At 43.8% G+C, this 21,324-nt stretch overlaps 2 protein-coding genes across 2 annotated transcripts in view; both read left to right on the top strand.

The window, feature by feature from the left end:
* Window positions 1-496: 496 nt before the first annotated feature.
* On the top strand, window positions 497-7,837 carry LOC123326866 (putative protein ZNF720). The gene is made up of 3 exons (XM_044922020.1): window positions 497-645; window positions 7,129-7,255; window positions 7,728-7,837. Exons 1-3 carry the CDS (start codon window positions 538-540, stop codon window positions 7,835-7,837), a joined length of 345 nt encoding a protein of 114 aa, XP_044777955.1. The 5' UTR covers window positions 497-537.
* Window positions 7,838-20,902: 13,065 nt separating this feature from the next.
* Window positions 20,903-21,324, top strand: part of LOC123323173 (zinc finger protein 678-like) — a 1,508-nt gene continuing 1,086 nt past the window's right edge. Inside the window, 1 exon segment of the mRNA XM_044922005.1 lies at window positions 20,903-21,324. This exon segment is cut by the window's right edge and continues 781 nt beyond it. Within this exon segment, the coding sequence (XP_044777940.1) occupies window positions 20,912-21,324 (413 nt within the window). The 5' untranslated portion in view covers window positions 20,903-20,911.

A 21,324-nucleotide genomic window follows, 5' to 3' on the forward strand; every position in this document is an offset into this window, starting at 1 on the left:
GGGGCGCGGGGCCCCCCCCCCCCCCCCCCCGCCCCCGGGGGCCCCGGCCGGGCCCCCGGCCCCCCCCCCCCCCCCCCCCCGGCCTCGCGAGGCCTGGGGCTGGCAGCCCTCCGTGCACGCGCTTGGTGACCTCTCGGGAAACGTGGGGCCCGGCGCGGGGACGGCCAGGGCTGCAGAGCCGAGAGGGGAGCGCGCGCTTCCCGCAGGGCACCGACCAGGCCGGGGGGCGCCGGGGGGCGCCGGGGGGCTCCGGGCGCCGAGCGGAAGCCGGCGGCCCCGCCCCATTCCTGTCTCCGCCCGGCCGGGCCAGCCGGGGCCAGCGGCGGCCGCAGCGCCGCGAGAAGCAAGGTGTCGGCCCCGGAGGGCCGGCCGGACCGGCGAGCAGGGGGCGGAGCCTCCCCGCCCGCCCGCCCGCCCCGCGAAGCCTCTGCGGCGCCAGGGCCCGCGGCCGGAAGCCCTCCTGGCCGTCGCTGCGCAGCGCCGCCGCCTCGTAGGCCTCCAGGATGGTCTGGCGCTCCTCGGGCGCGTGGAGAAGGGATGCACCTGCACGATGTGCCGCTGGATGGTGCTGACCTTGAGCGTGGCCAGCGCGCCCCCGCACCCCGTGCACCCCAGGCCGCGCCGGCTGCGGTCTCAGTGCATCAGGTACTCGCCCCGCCCGCGCGGCGGGTAGCGCGGCCTCTGCTCTCGGCTGCCGGGCGGGGGTGGGGGCGGCGGGGGCGGCGGCGGCGGGAAGGCGAGGCCCCGGGCTCTGGGCCGTGCTCGTCGACCTCCGCGGGCCCATCGGCTCCCCGGGGAAAGCGGGACGTCGCCTAGGAAGGAACAAAGGACCGCGGTGGAGCCGGTAGAGGGCAGGCCGCCCGCATCTGGGGTCTCAGCTCCACAGCCGCCCACCTTGGCCCTCCTGCCCCATCCTCCCCAGTCTCCCTTTGAACCTTCCACTCTCCCCACCCGCTTCAACCCAAGCACTCCCAGGCCCAGTCCCTGCCTGGCCCGCGTCCCTACCCCCACTCTTTTCGCACCTGTTTGTTTTTAAAGATTTTATTTGAGAGACAAGCCGGAGGGGTAGGGGCGGAGGGAGAGGGAGAAGCCTACTTCTCGCTGAGCAGGGAGCCAGATGCTGGGCTGGATCCCGGTACCATGACCAGGATCATGACCCCAGCTTGAAGGCAGAGGCTTAAGCCACTGAGCCACCCAGGGGCCCCATCAGTTGTCAGTTTGAAGTCCTGCAAGTACGAAAAATGCTCCCTTGGTGATAGTTGCCCAGGGGAAAGTGTCGAGTCCAAGATGCCTATTGCTGATGGGGTCTGGTCCTGGGATATCAGTGAAGGAAGCCAATTCCCATTTAGGCCCGAACTGGTTTATCAGCTCTGTGTAGACCAGGATTAAGAATGCACAAATACCCAGGATGAATATGAGGACCAGACCAACTCTGAATGTTCTGGAAAAAGGGTGACTCTTCCTCTTTAGAATGTGAAAAAAGATATTCTATTTAAAAAATACTAGATATTACAGGACATGGAAACTATACGTGATCCGAGTTTGCATAAATCAACTGTTCTCTCATAATTCGATTTATATTCTGATAAACTGTTTGGGGGCCAGGAGAACACAGCAGTAATAATAGTCCCTTCAGTGTGCCTTGGGTGATGTAGGAAAGACACTACGGTTCGAAGCCAATGGCCAAGTTGACCCATCTTTGGTGCAAAAAGGTGGTTTTATTACAGCACGGGGACAGGACCTGTGGGCAGAGAGAGCTGCCCCGGGGTCATGAGGAGTGGCCCATTATATACTTTCAAGTTGGGAGGGGGATAGGGATAGCATTGGTCCCTAAGGAATTTTGGAAGCAAGGTTTCCAGGACCTTGAGGGGGCTGGCTGTTGTTAGGAAAACGTCGTTTATTACTGTCTAATAAAACCTAAGTCATGAGACCCTTCCGATGGATATCAGTGGGTCATATGCTTGGGGAATGAGTGCCAACAGGTATCAGGGGGGCGGTTAGAGATAAAGTTTCCAAAGCAATTTTTAAAGTTTTTTTTTTTTAAGATTTTATTTATCTTTTGACGGAGAGAGACGCATTGAGAGAGGGAACACAAGCAGGGGGAGTGGGAGAGGGACAAGCAGGCTTCCTGCTGAGCAGGGAACCCGATGCGGGGCTCGATCCCAGGACCCTGGGATCATGACCTGAGCCCAAGGCAGACGCTTAACGACTGAGCCACCCAGGCGCCCCCCAAAGCAATTTTTATATGTTAAAGTAGGCTCACAGCGTCTTGGGGGTTGGGCTAAGATTGCCTTTTGCCCGTAGCCAAGTATCACCATCCAGGCAGTTGAGTCCCTAGAGGAATGTCACCCTGCCTGTTTCAAGGACTTGTCAGTGGGCTGTAGGTAGTAAGGAAATGTAATAATTTTACTCCTTTCTTTCCCACATCATTAGGCCCTGATAACAATTTGTTTCCTTACAGCTAATGTTACCTTTTATTGGCTTGGGGCTCTCTGCCAGATTTCTCCCCTGTATTGTTCATATCCCCCCCCCTTATCATTTGTAAGGATCTTAGATGGGTTTACCGAGCGATGTGCAGAAACCATCCCATTTAAACCAGAGACTTCTGAGTTTCTGTTCACTTGTAGTTTCTGCTGAGGAGAACAAAGGCAAAAGAAATGTGGATAAAGTGAAATTTCCTTACTACTTGCAGCTAGAGACAGAAAGCAACCTTAGCCTGACAAAAGCCAGACCTTATGAAAATCCCTTTTCAAATTTCCTCTGTCCCCTCACTAACTTAAAACTGTACAGGCAGTAGCTCCTCACAATCACACTGCAGCTCTTTCTGCCCACGGGCCCTGTCCCTAAGCTTTACTAAAAACATGTTTTTGCGGGACATCTTAGTGGCTCATTGGGTTAAGTCGAGTCTTGATCTCAGCTTAGCTCTTGATCTCAGGGTCTTGAGTTCCAGCTTCTTCACGTTGGGATCCACCCTGGGCATAGAGCCTTCTTTTTTTTTTTTTTTTTAAAGATTTTATTTACTTAGAGAGAGAGAATGAGAGAGAGCACATGAGAGGGGGGAGGGTCAGAGGGAGAAGCAGACTCCCCGCGGAGCAGGGAGCCCGATGCGGGACTCGATCCAGGGACTCGATCCAGGGACTCCAGGATCATGACCTGAGCCGAAGGCAGTCGCTTAACCAACTGAGCCACCCAGGCGCTCAGGCGTAGAGCCTTCTTAAACAACAAAAAAACAGATTTTGCACTGACGATATCTCAATAATTCTTTTCTTGACCTTGGGCTCCTGGCCCACATCACATCAGTTTTCAGTGGACAATGAAGACTCTCACCTTTGTGTACTAGAGAGAGTGACCTCTGGGACTGGAGGTTCTAAATCAGCCAGACCTCTATCCCATAGGTTTTTTATTTTGCTCCACACTCATGTCACAAACATACTCTTCTTCTTTTTTTTTTTTATTTAAAGATTTTATTTATTTGACATACAGAGAGAGTGAGCCCAAGCAGGGGGTGTGGCAGGCAGAGGGAGAGGGAGAAGCAGGCCTCCCGCTGAGCAGGGAGCCAGATGCGGGGCTCGATCGCAGGACCCTGGGATCATGACCTGAGCTGAAGGCAGACGCTTAACGACTGAGCCACCCAGGCGCCCCACAAATATACTCTTTACTTCTTTGTATCTTCAGAAAAAGAAAACAAGAATCACATAATTAACATAAGTTTGAGTGTCTTAAAATCCTGAAATAATACAGCGCACAAACGATTGAAACGAAAGTTTTCAGTGAAACACTATGTTGTGCGGTTACTGAGCACAACAGTCAAGAAGGAAATCTTGATACCTTTAAAGGCACCAGTTAGTAATTTTATTTAAGAAGCATGGGGACAGGACCTGTGGGCAGAAAAAGATGCACTTCAGCCTGCTGGAAGCTGGTAGTTACATGCAGTGTGTGCAAGGGGCCGGGGACATGCAGGGAGTATTAGATCATAAGTGTTTCTTTGAATTTCTACTTGTAAAATTACTTTTGCAAGATTTCTCTGGTGCTTATTCAGTTCGATACTGTCGGTGAGAGGTACAGGCAGTCAAAAGACCCTTTAAGAACGTAGCTACCAGGGGCGCCTGGGTGGCTCAGTTGGTTAAGCGACTGCCTTTGGCTCAGGTCATGATCCTGGAGTCCCTGGATCGAGTCCCGCATCGGGCTCCCTGCTTGGTAGGGAGTCTGCTTCGCCCTCTGACCCTGTCCCCTCTCATGTATTCTCTCTCATTCTCTCTCTCTCAAATAAATAAAATCTTTAATAAAAAAAAAAAAAAAGAACGTAGCTACCAGCCTTTATTTGATCCTTACTAGAAGTATGCGGGCTCTAGTCGGCGTTCTGGCTTAACAGTGAACCTTCTTCTGCTTCTAGCCCTCATCATAGTCGACTTAGAAATAATTCCTCTTTTATTTATATCATTCAATGTGTTTGTGTTGAGAGAGTGAATAAAAGACAGAAGCATCATTATCCAGAAAGAGCTTTATAAGTGTCATGTCTTTGAAATGTTTCTTTAGTCACCGTGACAGTTCTGTACTCTGTAACTTTTCATGTGTATATATCTACTTTCTGAATGTATGGATGTGTGCATGAAATGTAAAAAGGTACATGAGTGTTGTGTGGATCCCTTCTTGTCCTCATTCTTCTCAGGTTTGACACCTGCTATGAATATGCTTTAGAGTCCTTTCTGTATATTGACCTGTGTGTCATTTTAGATCGACTCTAGGTCAGACAACCAGTGTGAAAACCTGATCCCTTCTGTGTTACTAGATGTGTGACAAAATCTTCTCATAATAATAGAAGAACAATGTGTTTGCTCTCTTAGAGTAATATTATATTTTCTATGAATTTATGAAAAACTGTTAGATGCTCCCTCGTAAGGAGGAAATGCTGAGAAAGGATTGTTGTTGGCTTTCTTACCATTCCAGTAGAACCTGTAATTGTTAGGGCGCCTGGGCGGCCCAGTCGTTAAGCATCTGCCTTTGGCTCAGGGTCATGACCCCAGGTCCTGGGATCGAGTGGGACGTCGGGCTTCCTGCTTGGCGGGAAGCCTTCTTCTCCTTCTCCCGCTCCCCCTGCTTGTGTTCCCTCTCTCGCTGTGTATCTCTGTCAAATAAATAAATAAAATCTTTATAAAAAAAAAAAAAGAACCTGTAATTGTTATAAAACCCATTCAGTTCCAAGGCTTCCAAGAATTCTTGCCTTGGAGTTCTACCTTCTTTGTTATTCAAAAATGTTTACCCATAGGCTACTGCCTTATTAGAAATACAGATTCCCATTTAACCTCAGGACTCCTGAACAGAATCTGCGTTTTAACAAGATCTCCAATGCGCTGTTGTGAAATTCTCATTCACTTTAGAATTTGATCAGTACATTTGTAACCCACTAAAACATTCCACCTAAGAAGTAGACACAACCGGGGGTGCCTGGGTAGCCCAGTTGGTTCAATGTCTGCCTTTGGCTCAGGTCATGATCTCCAGGGTCCTGAGATCGAGTCCCGCGTCGGGCTCCCCACTCAGCGTGGAGTCTGCTTCTCCCTCTCCCACTCCCACCCTGCTTGCACTCGCGCTCTCTGTCTCTCAAATAAATAAAATTTTTAAAAAGAAAAAGACAACCTATAATGTATAATATAAATACAGTACTCAATAATTTGTTATGCCTCTGTTGACGCCTTCATTTTACAAATTATCTTGGATAAATATACAGTATTTATAACAGTTTTCTGGATCATATGCCATCCACTTACCTTAAACGTAGAGAACACATTAGAGCATATTACGTGTTAAAAATTCTTTTTTTTTTTTTTTAAAGATTTTATTTAGGGTGCCTGGGTGGCTCAGTCTTTAAGCGTCTGCCTTCGGCTCAGGTCATGATCCCAGAGTCCTGGGATCGAGTCCCACATCGGGCTCCCGGCTCAGCGGGAGGCCTGCTTCTCCCTCTCCCACTCCCCCTGCTTGTGTTCCTGCTCTCGCTATGTCTCTCTGTCAAAAAAATAAATAAAATCTTTAAAAAAAAAAAAAGATGTAATAAAAAAAAGATTTTATTTATTTATTTAACAGACAGCGAGAGCAGGAACACAAGCAGGGGGAGTGGGAGAGGGAGAAGCAGGCTTCCCACCAAGCAGGGAGCCCGATGTGGGACTCGATCCCAGGACCCCGGGATCATGACCTGAGCCGAAGGCAGACGCTTAATGACTGAGCCACCCAGGCGCCCCGGTGTGTTAAAAATTATCTTAATGCATCAAGGAGGAAACTCTCCTAAGCCAGAACCAGTTCTAATACAACTCAGCTAAAAGGAGTTCACTCCTTGGGGAATCACAGAAACAACAACAATCAACAAAACTTGATTTGCAGCATATAAGGAGATCCCAGGGAATAACTTCCAAAGCAGACACAGTGCAAGGGGGAATGATTTCCTATTATTTGGGGTTAGGGTGGATTTTTTTTTTTTTTAAAGATTTTTTATTTATTTGACCAGAGACACAGTGAGAGAGGGAACAGAAGCAGGGGGAGTGGGAGAGGGAGAAGCAGGCTTCCCACCGAGCAGGGAGCCCGATGTGGGGCTCGATCCCAGGACTCCGGGATCATGACCTGAGCCGAAGGCAGATGTTTAGCGACTGACCCACCCAGGCGCCCCAATAAATAAAATCTTTAAAAAAAAAAAAAAAGAAAAAACACTTCACTACATGCTTCGTATGTTATGTAAATGAGCTTTGTGCTCTTCCTCGGGTGGAGATTTTAATATTACAATGAGATAAAAGGAACTGTAGATGACTCCATGGGTTACCCCGTGGTCCATCTGCTTAGGGGTCATGGGGATTAAGCTCAAACTGGGCCAGCCCAAGCTCTTCCTCAGAGCAGTCAGTACCCTTTGTTGGGTAGTTTCTCTTTCCCTGGAAGTATGCTCTGCACACATTTGAATAAAGGAAAAGATAAGATGGAAACGAGGTTAAGTAAAATGTGGGACAAAGGTCGGAGGGTCCTAGCAGGTAAGCAGGGAAGGTCAGGTCAGGTCGTGGGTCTAGCTGGTGACATTAACTTGTTCTTTCATCTTAGGGACCATTGTGAACTCTACCAATGGCCACTTGGTCACTGTGGTATTTATTGCAGGCACTGCTGACATTCAGGGATGTGGCCATCGAATTCTCCCAGGAGGAGTGGGGATGCCTGAACCACACTCAGCGGGAATTGTACAGGGATGTGATGTTAGAGAACTACGGACACCTCCTCTTCCTGGGTGAGGATGACTCCTTCCAGATTTCCCAAACCACACTCAGGGTTTTGTTCCTTCCTTTGAAGACTGTGTATTAGAAGATTCCTCTTTGAATGTTGGGAATTCAGATCCAGGCAATAAGGGAAATAAGTAGGGGTTTGTAGATGTAGAGAAAAATCTTCCTGATGCTTCCTTTTCAGCGTTAGCGTCTCCTTCCTTAAGGGAACGTCATCATTTCTGTAGATGAGTGGCAAAAAATGGTACTGCCTACATCATCTTCTCCAATTTCCACTCACTACTGTCTAGTACTTGGAGGTGGAGGTCACGATGTGAACACTGGAAATCTCTCCTGTGTCTTCTAAAGGGGCTGTTGATCAAGAGCATTTGGGAAGTCATTTTTAGATGCTACAAATGTCCTGTCTTCTGTATTGAGCACGATACTGGATTGAAAATCTCCAGCAGTACTCCTATTCATTCCTTTTTTTCTAATAACCAGGTCTCATTGTGTCAAAGCCAGACCTGGTCATCTTTTTGGAGCAAAAGAAGGAGCCTTGGGATGTGAAGAGAAAGAAGACAGTAGCCATCCACCGAGGTAGGTGGGAATGAATGAAGCAGATGACAGAGGTGAGGTCCAAATGTGAAGGAGGACAATGACCTTAAAATGTGGTTTGAGTAGCTCTCCTTGAATGGAAATCTTGAGAAACCTGTTTTTCTCCCTCTCACCAAGAGATACCTGCTATCCAACATTATCAAGCTCTTACATTCTCTTAAGGATTCTCCTTCAGCTCCAGTGATGGTCCATCACATCCACAGGGAGGGCCAGGGGACTCTCCTGGGAGTGGGAGGGCCTCCATTGTCTAAGAACGTCTGCATAGCTGTGAGGGCCCTGGGAAAATCTCCCTATTTCTGAGGACCTTAGTGTTAAGCCCTTCGTAAGTTCTGTTTGCCTCGTGTGAAGAATGTCAGGGTGGTTGTAGGCATATTGGGGTTTGGTGTAGAAATCCCAGGAACACTGATGACAGACATCCCATGTTTTCTGTTTTATGCTTTCCAATGTTATGGAAGGTTTAATTTTAATTGTACAAAATTGAGACTAATTTATCAGATGATAAAGCACTTCCCTAAAATAAGAAAATCTAATCCTTTATTTCACTTCAAAAGTTAATTTTTTGTCTATGAACTGAAATTAGAAATTATCACTGTGTTTTCCATTCCTCAGTGGTGAAATAATGTAATGCATCTATTTGTATCCTAGAATTCCTACCTGAATTAATGCCACAGGGGAACTAGAACATTTAGATCTTAGAACCTTAGAACTCACATCCTATATTAAATTCTCAGTTGTTGCCTTATTTCTTAGTAATTGGATCATTTTATAATTTTGTATTCTTTTGACTTTGTCATGTGTTGTTTTCACTTTCTTATTAGTTACATGAGAGATTCCTCTCATGTTTTAGATCAAAATTTCTGATAAGACATGGGCATGTGCTTTATAAGAAGTGAGGTAGATAATTAGTAAAATCCCCATATTTTCTTTTTTAAGATTTTCTTTATTTATTCATGAGGGGGGGGGCAGGCAGAGCGAGAAGCAGGATCCCTGCCCCGTGGGACTCGATTCCAGGACCCTGGGATCATGACCTGAGCCGAAGGCAGGCGCTTAACCGACTGAGCTGACCTGGTGCCCCACACCTGTGATTTTTGATAAGTTAATTTTAACGTATCACTGTGTTCATGTCTTGATTTAGCCTATTTAGAATTTACCAGAGCATGAATTTGTGTCTTTGTTCCCCATATGTCACTCTCTCCTTATGGGGTCCCCTTAGTGTACATATTTGACCACTTGTTGGTGTCCCAACAGCCCCTTAGAATCCTTCCTTTCCCACATATTTCTTTGCTCCTCTCAACATAGAATTTAAAACAAGGGGTCTTTACGTTGTCTGATTCTTCTTCTACTTGATCAAGTCGTTTGCTGTCCACTTAGTGTGTTTTCAAATTCGGTGATTGTTCTCTTCAGCTCCCACTTTTTTTTTTTTTTTTTAAGATTTTATTTATTCATTTGAGACACAGAGATACAGAGAGAGAGAGAGAGAGCACGGGCAGGGAGAGAGGCAGAGGGAGAGGGAGAAGCAGGCCCCCCGTTGAACAGGGAGCCCAATGCGGGGCTGGATCCCAGGACCCTGGGATCATGACCTGAGCCGAAGGCAGACGCTTAACCATCTGAGCCACTCAGGCGCCCCAGCTCCCAATTTCTAGTTCATTATTGTTATACTTCCTGTCTCTGAGTTTACATTTTGGTCATGCATAGTTTTCCTGATACCACTTAGTTACCTGTTTTCTCTTCTTCCTCCATGAGCATCTTTATGATGGTTATTAGAATTCTTTGTCAGGCAATTAATTGTTTGTTGACAATTAATAATTCTTATTAACTTAGGGCCAGTTTTGGAGATTTATTTCATTCCTCTGATTGGAACACATATTTCTATTTCTTTGTATGCCTTGTGAACTTCTGTTGATACTTGGGAATTTAAAAAACAGCCTGTGGGCCCAGAATTATGGACTTGCTTTCTTTTTTTTTTTTTTTAAGATTTTATTCATTTATTCATGAGAGACAGAGAGAGAGAGAGGCAGAGGGAGAAGCAGGCTTCCCGCGGAGCAGGGAGCCCGATGCAGGGCTCGATCCCAGGACCCTGAGATCATGACCTGAGCCGAAGGCAGACGCTTAACGACTGAGCCCCTCAGGCGCCCGGACTTGCTTTCTTTAGGAGTACACAAATAATAGTAATTCTGGGGCCTGCCACGCATGTTCTGGGCATTTGTCTTGTCTGAGTTTTTGTAATTTCCCAGTTTAAGAAAGTGGGGTTACTTCTTTAGAACACATGATACCTTCCTCTCTCTGTCTTCAGCTCTGGAGTCTCTTCATTGTTTGAACAAAGGCTCACCGTTTGTCTGAGCAGCCAGCACACTGCATCCAGAGAGTGCTCTCATTCCCTCTGTGTCCCATGTCAGGCATGACAGAAGCAAGTCCCATAGGCAGCTGAAAAGAACCCAGATCATGACCATATAGGCAACTCATATATTCTCTCCTGAGGAGAGGTAAGAGTTTTCTCACCGTGTTGCCATCGAGTGTCGGGGGAGGTGAGCCACTGTTGTGGACAAGTGTCACAAACTTTCCTTGTCTCTTTGATGAGGCTCTTCCTTTGTACTTGCCTGGGGGTGCTGTGTTCTCCTAACTGGCTTCTGGAACATTCTAAAAGGTAATTTAGTCTATTTTTGTCTCCATGGGGGTCCAAAGTCCTGATGCTTCCTATTTCTCCATTCTGTTGCTGTCCTAGGATGGGTATTAATTTTGCACATTAGCATTTTAACATATACGCATATATGTGAGTTCAGTAAGTGGGATAGCTTATTTTAAATCTTTTAGTTGTGTCTTTCCATAACACCTTAAGCTTGTTGGTAAAGACAAGCAAAGAAGATTCATTCCATGGAACGTTATGGGAAGATGTGGAAGCAATGGTTCTGAGTATTTATACTTAATGAATGACTGGGAAGTTGATGGGCGGGTAGTGAAGGGCAGGAAGGATGTCATAATAGATATAACCAAACTGGGACAAATACCCATCATGAAATTTTTACTGCCAGAAGAGATAAAGGATATAAAGCAATTGGGGGAGAACCCCACCTTAAGTCAGTTATGTTTGCAGAACGATGTCTTTGAATGCAAGGACCCAAATCCATTTTTTAAACATACAGATTTTCTGAAAGGACATTTGTTAATTATGGAAAGTCACCTAGCCCATGCTGAAAGTTATCATTCAAACCATTTCAAATATAAAATTGGATTAATCAAGCAATCAAATATTTCTGAAAGTTAGACACTTAAAAATGAAAATAAGAATTCTAAATGTGATGTCAACCCTCTGTGATAAAATTTATTACATCTCATGGGCTAAAAATAAATGTTTCCCTATGTACATATGCATATGTTTATATATGTGAGTCCATGAAATACATTATTGAAATCATGTACATTTAGACACGGTCGGGTGTGTTCAGGGTGGTATGGCCGTAGACGAAATCATGTACATTTAGATCTTGAAAAATAACACTACTAATAATAGTGACAAACTCCCTTAGTTTTTTTTGTTTTTTTTTTTTTTAAGATTTTATTTATTTGAAAGAGAGAGACACAGCGAGAGAGGGAACACAAGCAGGGGGAGTGGGAGAGGGAGAAGCAGGCTTCCCACGGAGCAGGGAGCCCGATGCGGGGCTTGATCCCAGGACCCCGGGATCATGACCTGAGCCGAAGGCAGACGCTTAACGACTGAGCCACCCAGGTGCCCCCAAACTCCTTTAGTTTTAAAGATTATTCAGTAAGATATTTATTTTACCATGCCGGTTGATTGATTATCATGGATTGTTTTGTTTTCTTTTTTTCAATTTCATCCTCATGGTTTAGTTCTATCTCTAGGAAAATTCCAGTGGCATATATTGAAGCAACGTTTAGTGTTACCAGGAGCATTTCGTTTATGTTTAATACTCTAATGGAGGGGCGCCTGGGTTGCTCAGTCTTTAAGTGTCTGCCTTCGGCTCAGGTCATGATCCCGGGGTCCTGGGATCGAGCCCCGCATCGGGCTCCCTGCTCAGCGGGAAGCCTGCTTCTCCCTCTCCCACTTCCCCTGCTTGTGTTCCCTCTCTCGCTGTGTCTCTCTCTGTCAAATTAATAAATGAAATCTTTAAAAAAAAAAAAAAATACTCTAATGGAGATGTTAGGGCTTGGATATACCACATTTCTGTGTTTTTCCGAACACCCTCCCTATTTTTTTCTTGTGTTTTCCTATATGCATTTTAAGAAAATAATTCTACAGTCCCTTCTTTTTTCTGTGGACATTGTCTACTCAGTACCATATTGCTTTAGCTAGAAATTAAAGCATGCTTTGAAAATCTGGTCCTTCCTACGTTTAATTTCACCTTGTCAGTATATGTACTTTATGACACTTTTCACATACATCTCTTTCTTTGCTTTTGAGTATTTTTTTTAATTTTAATTTTATTTTTATTTATTTTTAAGATTAGGAGGTCAACATCTTTTTTTTTTTTTTTTTAAGACCCCATATCCTAGCAAACTCTACCCCCAACACAGGGCTCGAACTCACAACCCCTAGGTCAAGTCTTGCCTGCTCCACAAACTGAGCCAGACAGGTGCCCCATGTTGAATATTTTTTGAAGTAAAGTCACACGTACGGAGCATAAGTGAACAGCTCCATGGAATTTCACAGACTGATCACATCTCTGTAAGCCATTGAGGTCAAGAAACAATATTATTTGTTCTCTAAACGTCCCCTCAAGCTCCCCAGTAACTTCCCCCAAATTTCTCTTAACGTGTAGGGCAAGAGATTGCTGTCCTCATTTTGTACTTTATATAAATGTAGTCAGGCAATGGGAACTCTTGTATTTAGCCTTTATTCTCTCTCTGAATTGATCTGTATTCCTCCATGTTACTGTGCATCCTTCATTAGAATGGGTTGATACGATTCCATTGTGTGAATATCAAATGATTACATCATTTTATTTTTATTTTTATTTTATTTTATTTTATTTTTTTTTAAAGATTTTATTTATTTATTTGAGACAGAGAGAATGAGAGAGAAACAGCACATGAGAGGGGGGAGGGTCAGAGGGAGAAGCAGACCCCCTGCCGAGCAGGGAGCCCGATGCGGGACTCGATCCTGGGACTCCAGGATCATGACCTGAGCCGAAGGCAGTCGCTTAACCAACTGAGCCACCCAGGCGCCCCATCGGTGTATCTCTATTTCTATCTCTCGAGCTTGTGATGCAGAGAAGTTCCTAATGTAATCCAGTTTGCCATTTTATCCTTTATGGGTAGTGTTTTTTACCATTTTTAGAAATTTTCACACAAAAAATAAATTTTCTCATATACTAAGTCCACAGAGATAGAATCCTTTGTGTTTTTCTAAAAACATAATTATCTTTACAATATCGATCAGAAATGTATTAAAAATCAATGTTCTCAGGGGCATCTGGGTGGCTCCGTCAGTTAAGCGTCTGCCTTTGGCTCAGGTCATGATCTCAGGTCCTGGGATTGAGCCCCGCATCGGGCTCCCTGCTCAGCGGGGAGTCTGCTTCTCCCTCTCCCTCTGCCTCCCCACCGCCCCCGCTCTCTTGCTCTCTCTCCTCTCAAGTAAATAAATAAAATTAAGAAAAAAAGCAATCTTCTCTAGTTTGTGTGGTGACTGAGGTTTTCTATTCTTTTTCTTTTTTTCCCCCACGTGGATAACAAATTGAAGGGTATTCCGAAAATGTTACATTGTGCTTTCTTTCCATTTGCTTTTTTTTTTTTTAAACAAATTTTTTTCCTTTTATTTATTTATTTATTTATTTGAGAGAGAGAGAATGAGAGACAGAGAGTCCATTTGCTTTAACTAGTCATTTCTTCACGTGCATTAATGGCACCACAATCTTGGAGCAGACATATGTGATTTGTCTCCATCTTTTCCTGCCTCTAGTGATGTTTAGCTATCTCCCAGGACCATACACCCAATGTCACTTTTCTTTTTTAAGATTTTATTTATTTATTTGAGAGAGAGAATGAGATGGGGGGGGAGGGTCAGAGGGAGAAGCAGACTCCCCGCTGAGCAGGGAGCCCGATGCGGGACTCGATCCAGGGACTCCAGGATCATGACCTGAGCCAAAGGCAGTCGCTTAACCAACTGAGCCACCCAGGTGCCCCCCAGTGTCACTTTTCATGTCAAAACCTTCCATGCGCCTCTTTGCTCTGATGAGTGATTATTCCTATATCCCATAGCAGAGTGGCCTCCAGAAGCTTGGCAATAGCAATCATTTACTTGTTATATAGATTGTAGCTAGAATCTTGGCAAACCGATAGCTGGTTTACCATTCTCTGTCTCCTTCCTTCACTGGAGGCAGGGTAACCCTTTCTACAGACTTTATTGCCTAACACATGAGTATACTCAAGTCATTAGACATTGTCTCTAAAGGGGTCCCGCCCACAGGGACAGCTTTTGGCCGAAAAGATTCCTGCTATGATTTTGGATGAATGCTTCTTTGACATGTTTACACAGTGGCCAGGGGTGTGTCCATTGTGGTACATGTGGGTCTTCTTTATCTTCAAGACCATTAACGTTAGCCCTGTGGACTCTTGTTTGGAGGGAGGTTAAAGTAAGAGCTTCCAGGTACATTGACTTTTAAATTTTCGTCTGTGTGTCACTGCCAAATGAGCAGCAAAAGATCATGAAGAAGAACATATCTTGGATACTGTTGTGGATATCTTCTCAAAATCATACATTTGCTGTAGGTAGCATTGTTGTTATTCCTTGAAATCTTGTTGTAAGCCCAGCGGTCCCGTGATTTTCATCCACTCCAGGTACAAAGAGTAGGTCAACTGTAGTCACACGATCAACATTTCCTCCAGATTTTCATCTAAGTTAAGAGCCACCAAGTTTTTTTTTTTTTTTTTTTAAGATTTTATTTATTTGACAGAGAGAGACACAGCGAGAGAGGGAACACAAGCAGGGGGAGTGGGAGAGGGAGAAGCAGGCTTCCCGCCAAGCAGGGAGCCCGATGTGGGGCTCGATCCCAGGACCCCGGGATCATGACCTGAGCCGAAGGCAGACGCCCAACGACTGAGCCGCCCAGGCGCCCCACCACCAAAAGTATTTTTGACATTGTGACCACCTCTGTTGCATTTTACAAAATCCTTCATCTTTTTTTTTTTTTTTAAGGTTTTATTTATTTATTTGTCAGAGAGAGAGCACAAGCAGGGGGAGCGGCAGGCAGAGGGAGAGGGAGAAGTAGGCTCCCCACTGAGCAGGGAGCCCGATGCGGGGCTCGATCCCAGGACCCCAAGATCATGACCCGAGCCGAAGGCAGTCGCTTAAGTGACTGAGCCACCCAGGCATCCCTCCCCTTCATCTTTTATGTCTACGTTGCTCTTTATAATATTCCCTATTGATGGGTGGTGAACACCTCTGCCCTAATTCCTATGTGTTTCCCAATTCTCAGACCTATTGTCATGAGCCATGATTCCGCTGTTTGCAGGACCTGCTTTGCCTTGGTTAGGTGTACAAAATCCTCTCATCAGATACGTGTAAATTGTATGCTTTCACACAGTTGAGGTGTTCTTCATACATCTCCCTTAGGAAGTTCATTACAGAAATTTAATGTAGACCACCATGAGTACCGGGATTTGTTTACCTGGACCCACAGGGACAGTGCAGAAGTGAATGCTATAGCTCACCCAATTCTTCTGCATTGTATCTTGCCAATTATAGTCTTGAAAAATGTTTCCTGATGTAAACTGATTTTTAAAATTTTTAAAGTTTTCATTTATTTTACAGAGAGAGCGTGAGCACGTGACGGGGGAGGGGCTGGGTGGGATGGGGAGAGGGAGAGAATCTCAAGCAGACTTCATGATGCGCACTGAGCACGGAGTCTGTTGAAGGACCTGACCCTATGACCCTGAGATCATGACATGAGCCAAAATCAAGAGTCAGACACTTAACCGACTGAGCTACCCAGGTGACCCAAATTGAGTAGATTTTATCCCAGATCTTGTGTCAGATTAATTAGAGTTTGATGAGATGGTGTACATATGGGAAGATCAGGCAGGAGCCAAGCTGGGGTCAAACTGAGTGGTGGATATTGTTGGGGGAGAATTGTATGGTTTTAAGTTTCTCCGTGTGTTAAGGATAGAGGTATTGAAAGTTTTTATTCTTAGTTGTCTTTCCTCTGATGTGCGTGTATTAAAAAGCTTTGGAATATAGTGATAATACCTTGCCCTTGGGTAGAGGACAGATTTGTTTACTGTAGAGGAAAACAAAGATGTCTCCTTCTATGGCAAAAGTTCAGGAAAGTATCCTGTATGTTCCTTCAAGATACTGGAGTTTCGGGCGCCTGGGTGGCTCAGTCGTTAAGCGTCTGCCTTCGGCTCAGGTCATGATCCCAGGATCCTGGGATCGAGTCCCACATCGGGCTCCCTGCTCGGCGGGAAGCCTGCTTCTCCCTCTCCCACTCCCCCTGCTTGTGTTCCCTCTCTCGCTGTCTCTCTCTGTCAAATAAATAAATAAAATATTTTTTTAAAATGGGGATATCTGGGGGCACCTGGGTGGCTCAGTCGTTAGCGTCTGCCTTCGGCTCAGGTCATGATCCCAATGTCCTGGGATCAAGCCCCACATCGAGCCCCACATCGGGCTCCCTGCTCAGTGGGAAGCCTGCTTCTCCCTCTCCCACTCCCCCTGCTTGTGTTCCCTCTCTCGCTGTCTCTCTCTGTCAAAGAAATAAATAAAATCTTAAAAAAAAAAAAAAAAAAAGATACTGGAGTTTGCTGTGCTCAGGGTCTCACAGATAGGACACAAACCCACTGCATGTGCAGCATCTACCTGTGTCAGTTGGGGCTGGGGAGCTGGCGAGTGGAATTAGTGTGATCAAGAAGCTTAAGCTATTTGATGTGTCGCGAGCCATAAGATCCCTGGACTTGAGTCTGGGAGTCCTGTCTCCTGCCATTGGTGGAAAATTGTTACAGGCAAACTTGTTCCATCATACAATGTGTGGAATGTGGAATTTTTATACTTCTTGGAATTATTCATGGACCTTATTCAAAATGAAATGGGTATTTATGGGTCTGTTTCTGCTTTTATTTGTTCATTTGTTTATTAGATTGCGCCTATAGATGAAATCATACGGTATTTGTCTTTTTTGCCTGACGTATCTCAATTACCACAATACTTTCTAGGTCTATCCACATTGTCATACACTGTGAGAAACAAAAACAAAAAAAGCAGAAACAGACCCATTATAAAACAAAAAAACAAACTGCTGCTTACTGGAGTGGAAGGGAGAGGGATGATGGGCAAACTGGGTAAAGGGGAATGGAAGGTACAGGCTTTCAGTTATGGAATTAAGAGGTCATGGGGATAAAGGATACAGCAGAGGGGATATGCTGAGTGGTATTGTAATAGTGCTGTGCCAGATGGTAGCTATGCTTGTGATGGAGAAACATTTCTGATGCAAATGGCCATCAACAGAAAGCCACGTAACCTACGTGGAGTAAACTAGACTTTTTTGTTCTTGTATTGTGTTTATCCTGCTTTGGTACCAGGGTAATGCTGGGCCTCATAAAATGATTTTGAATGCTTTCCCTCCATTCCACTATTTGTAAGATTTTGATGAAGATTGTCATTAATTTCTTTTTTTTTTTTTTTTTTTTTTAAGTTTGATAGAATTAACCAATGAAGGTATGTGGTCCTGGGCTTTTCTGTGCTGGGAGTTTTTTTTATTCTACATTCAACTTTCATTCTTGCTAATGGTTTGAGAAGATCTCCTATTTCTTGGGTTTAAGATTCATATTTCAATCTTGGTAACTTACGTATTTTTACGAATTATCTGCGGGTTTTTTTTTTTTTAAAGATTTATTTATTTATTTGAGAGAGAGAATGAGAGAGAGAGAGCATGAGAGAGGGGAGGGTCAGAGGGAGAAGCAGACACCCCGCTGAGCAGGGAGCCCGACGCAGGACTCGATCCCGGGACTCCAGGATCATGACCTGAGCCGAAGGCAGTCGCTCAACCAACTGAGCCACCCAGGCGCCCCTATCTGCGGGTTTTTTAAGTCACCTGATTTGTTAGTATATGATTGTTGATAGCAATCTGTTATCACACTGTATATTTCTGTAGTTATCTGTTGTGTTTTTTTCTCTTCCATTTCTCATTTTGAGTTTTGAGACTTCTCTTTTATTCTTAGTTAATATAGTTAAATTTTTGATTATTTTTTGGACAATCTGGGCATTAATTTCAATGTTATTATTTATTACAGTCTGTGGTTTATTTATTTCTGATATTTCTTTGTTATTTCCTTCCTCTACTGAATTTCAGCTAAGTTTCTTCTTTTTCTAGTTCCTGGTCTTAAAATGTTAAGAAGCAAAGTTGGGGGTGCCTGGGTGGCTCGGTCGGTTAAGCATCTGACTCTTGATCTCAGCTTAGGTCTTGATCTCAGGGTCTTGGGTTCAGGACTGGGTGAGCTGATTAGGCTCCATGCTAGGTGTGGAACCTACTTTTAAGGGAAAAAAAAAAAAAAGAGGAGAAAAAAAGTTGAAAAAAGCAACTTAACTCAAGCATTTATAGCATAAAAAAATTGAAAATGGAGTGTCTAGTTGAAAAAATTAGTAGAAATAAATAATGCTAGTGATGACCAACAAAATACCAAAAAAATAAGGTTTCCTTAGGGTTTTTTATAGATCATATCATGTGTAAACAGATAAATTTGCATTTTCTTTTCCAGTTTGGATTCCATTTATGTATTTTTCTTGCCTGTTTGTTCAGACTAGAATATCCCTTACTGTGTTGACTGAAAGTGGTGAAGTCCCTTCATCACCTTGTTTCTGATCATACAGGAGAAGCTTACAGTCTTTTACTATTGAATATATTAGATTTCAGCTTTTCATACACATATGGCCTTTATTAGGTTGAGGTGGTTTCCTTCTATAAAGTATAAATACTTTACTGAGTATTTCTAATAATGAAACGTTGTCCAGTATGCTCATACTCTTGTTCTGTATCAATCTGATGGTCATTTTTGATCTTCGTTAATGTGGGGTTTTAAATTTATAGTTTTCCATATGTTAAAACACCCTCAAATTCCAGGCAGAATTTCCTGTTAATTATGTTGTAAAATGGTAAAAGGTGCTTTTGATTCAGTTTGCTTTATTTTATTGTGGACTTTGCATGACTGCAGGTAGTAGTTTATAGCCTTCTCTGCTTGTCGTGTCTTCCCTTGTCTTTGATAACCTAGTAATGGTGTTGTCACAGAGAGTGTTTTGATAATTTCCCTTCTCTTCACTCTCTAAAAATGTGGGAAGGGATCTGAAGTACTTTCTCATTAAATCTCTGAATTATCCAGTGAATTCATCTGGCACAAGACTTTTCTTTGTTGGGAGTTTTTACATTACTTTTTCAATCTAATTAGTGGTTGTAGATCAGTTGTGAATTTTTAAATATTTCTTCATGATGGGGTCTGCCAGGTAGCTTACATCTTCTTTGAAATTTATACACATTTTTGGTATCTATTTCTTGGTATATAATTATCCATTGTCACTGCTTATTTGTATTTCTGTGGTATCAGTTACACTGTCTGCTTTCACTTCTTCACTTCGGATTTAGTTGGTTTTCTTTCATTCTTTTTCTTTTTTTAAGATTTTATTTATTTATTGGAGAGAGAGAGAGAGAGAGAGAGAGCGCACAAGCAGGGGGGAGGGGCAGAGGAAGAGGGAGAAGCAGCCTCCCCCTTAAGCAGGGAGCCCCATGCGGGACCCGATCCCAGGACCCTGGGATCATGACCTGAGCTGAAGGCAGATCCTTAACCAACTGAGCCACCGAGGCTTCAGGTCTTCTTTCATTCTTACTTGATTTTGTTAAAGGTCTGTTAATTTTTGTTGATCTTTCCTGAAAACCAACTCTCCCAATTCTTGATATTTTCCTATTTTTGCTCTTTCCTATTTTGTCCGTTTCTGTTGTATGTTTAAATTTCCTCCCATCTGCAAATTTGGGGCCCATATGGGAGTTTTCCTGATTTTTTGAGGTATAGGAAAGTGATGTGTGCTCCAGCATGACAAGACTATAGAACTGTATATTAGGCTATGTGGTCAGTATGTTTGCAAGTTTGTGTGTCCATGCAGGAATGAAGTCCTGATGATTCCTTCTTAGCCATCTTGCTGATGTTCTCTGACTGATTTTCAGGTTGTATATTAGAAGTTGTCAGCATATTCATCTGAGAGTAGTAAGTGGAATGATTTTACTTTTCTCTTATTTGATATCTTTCAGCCATATCTTCACATGACATCCAGAGCTTCATGCCAAAGCCGAGCATAGAAGCTTCTTTCCAAAAAGTGTCAATGGGTAGACACAAAAATAGTGACATTGAGGATTTACACTTAATAATAGACCGGGACAATGATGGGAAGAGTGAAGGGTATCAAAGATATCATGAAGGACATATCCAGACTCAGACAACTGCCCATAATAAGAATCTCACTGTCCAAAATGGTGAACGATATAAAACATTTTGGAAAACCTCCCTTTTTAAGTCAGCTGTTTCCAAAAACCAGTGTGATTCTGCAAGTAAAATCTCAAATCAAGTACTCAAACATACATATTTAGGGAAAGACAGTTTGGAAAATCTGGAAAGTTACCTAGTCCCTGCTGAAAGTAATTATTTGAACCATTCTGACAAAAGGATTGGATTGACTGTTCAGTCAAATATTTCTGAAAATCAGAAATTGAAAAATGAAGAACAAAGTGCTAAGTGGGATCCATTTGAGAGCTGCTTCACCAAGGAGTCGACCCTACAGAATTACCAGAGCATTTTCAGTGGAGGCAGAATTGCTCAATGCATTGAATCTGAGGAAACATTTAAGCAGAGCTCAAATGTTGATAAACATCTGAAGACTCATTTTCCAGGAAACCATTATGAATGTAATAAATGTGGGGAAGTCTTCTATCAAAACTCTAACCTTATTATACATAAGAGTATGAATATGGGAGAGAATCCTTATAATAAATGCGTGAATGCTCTTAACCAGTCCTCCAGTGTTGGTGACCATCAGAGAATTCATGTGGGAAAAAAACCCAGTTGGATGTAAAAAACCTGGGAACATGTTTAGTCAATCATCAAGACTAAATACACCTAAGACAATCCATACTGGAGAGAAAAGTTTCATTTTTAAGGAATGTGGCAAGGACTTTGACTGGCACTCAGCACTACCTCAACATCAGGGGATGCATACTGGAGAGAAACCGTACAGATGCGAAGAATGTGGTAAAACCTTTAAGGTCTGCTCATCAGTAAATAGACATAAGCGAATCCATACTGGAGAGAAACCTTACAAATGTGAAGAATGTGGCAAGGCCTTTAACCAGCAGTCAAGCCTCACTGAACATCACAGAATTCATAATGGAGAGAAACCTTACAAATGTGAAGAATGTGGCAAGGCCTTTATCCAGCGCTCACACCTTATTAGTCATCACAGAATCCATACTGGAGAGAAACCTTACAAATGTAAAGAATG

This window comes from Neomonachus schauinslandi, chromosome 16, assembly GCF_002201575.2.
Source record: "Neomonachus schauinslandi chromosome 16, ASM220157v2, whole genome shotgun sequence".
NCBI lineage: Eukaryota > Metazoa > Chordata > Mammalia > Carnivora > Phocidae > Neomonachus > Neomonachus schauinslandi.

What these genes read in the sequence shown, in the direction of transcription:
- LOC123326866 (XM_044922020.1), top strand. Translation starts at nt 538, where the DNA reads ATGCACCTGCACGATGTGCCGCTGGATGGTGCTGACCTTGAGCGTGGC. An exon ending in CTGCGGTCTCAGTGCATCAG is followed by an intron (nt 646 to 7,128) that starts GTACTCGCCCCG and finishes TATTTATTGCAG; the next exon opens with GCACTGCTGACATTCAGGGA. An exon ending in CGGACACCTCCTCTTCCTGG is followed by an intron (nt 7,256 to 7,727) that starts GTGAGGATGACT and finishes TCTAATAACCAG; the next exon opens with GTCTCATTGTGTCAAAGCCA.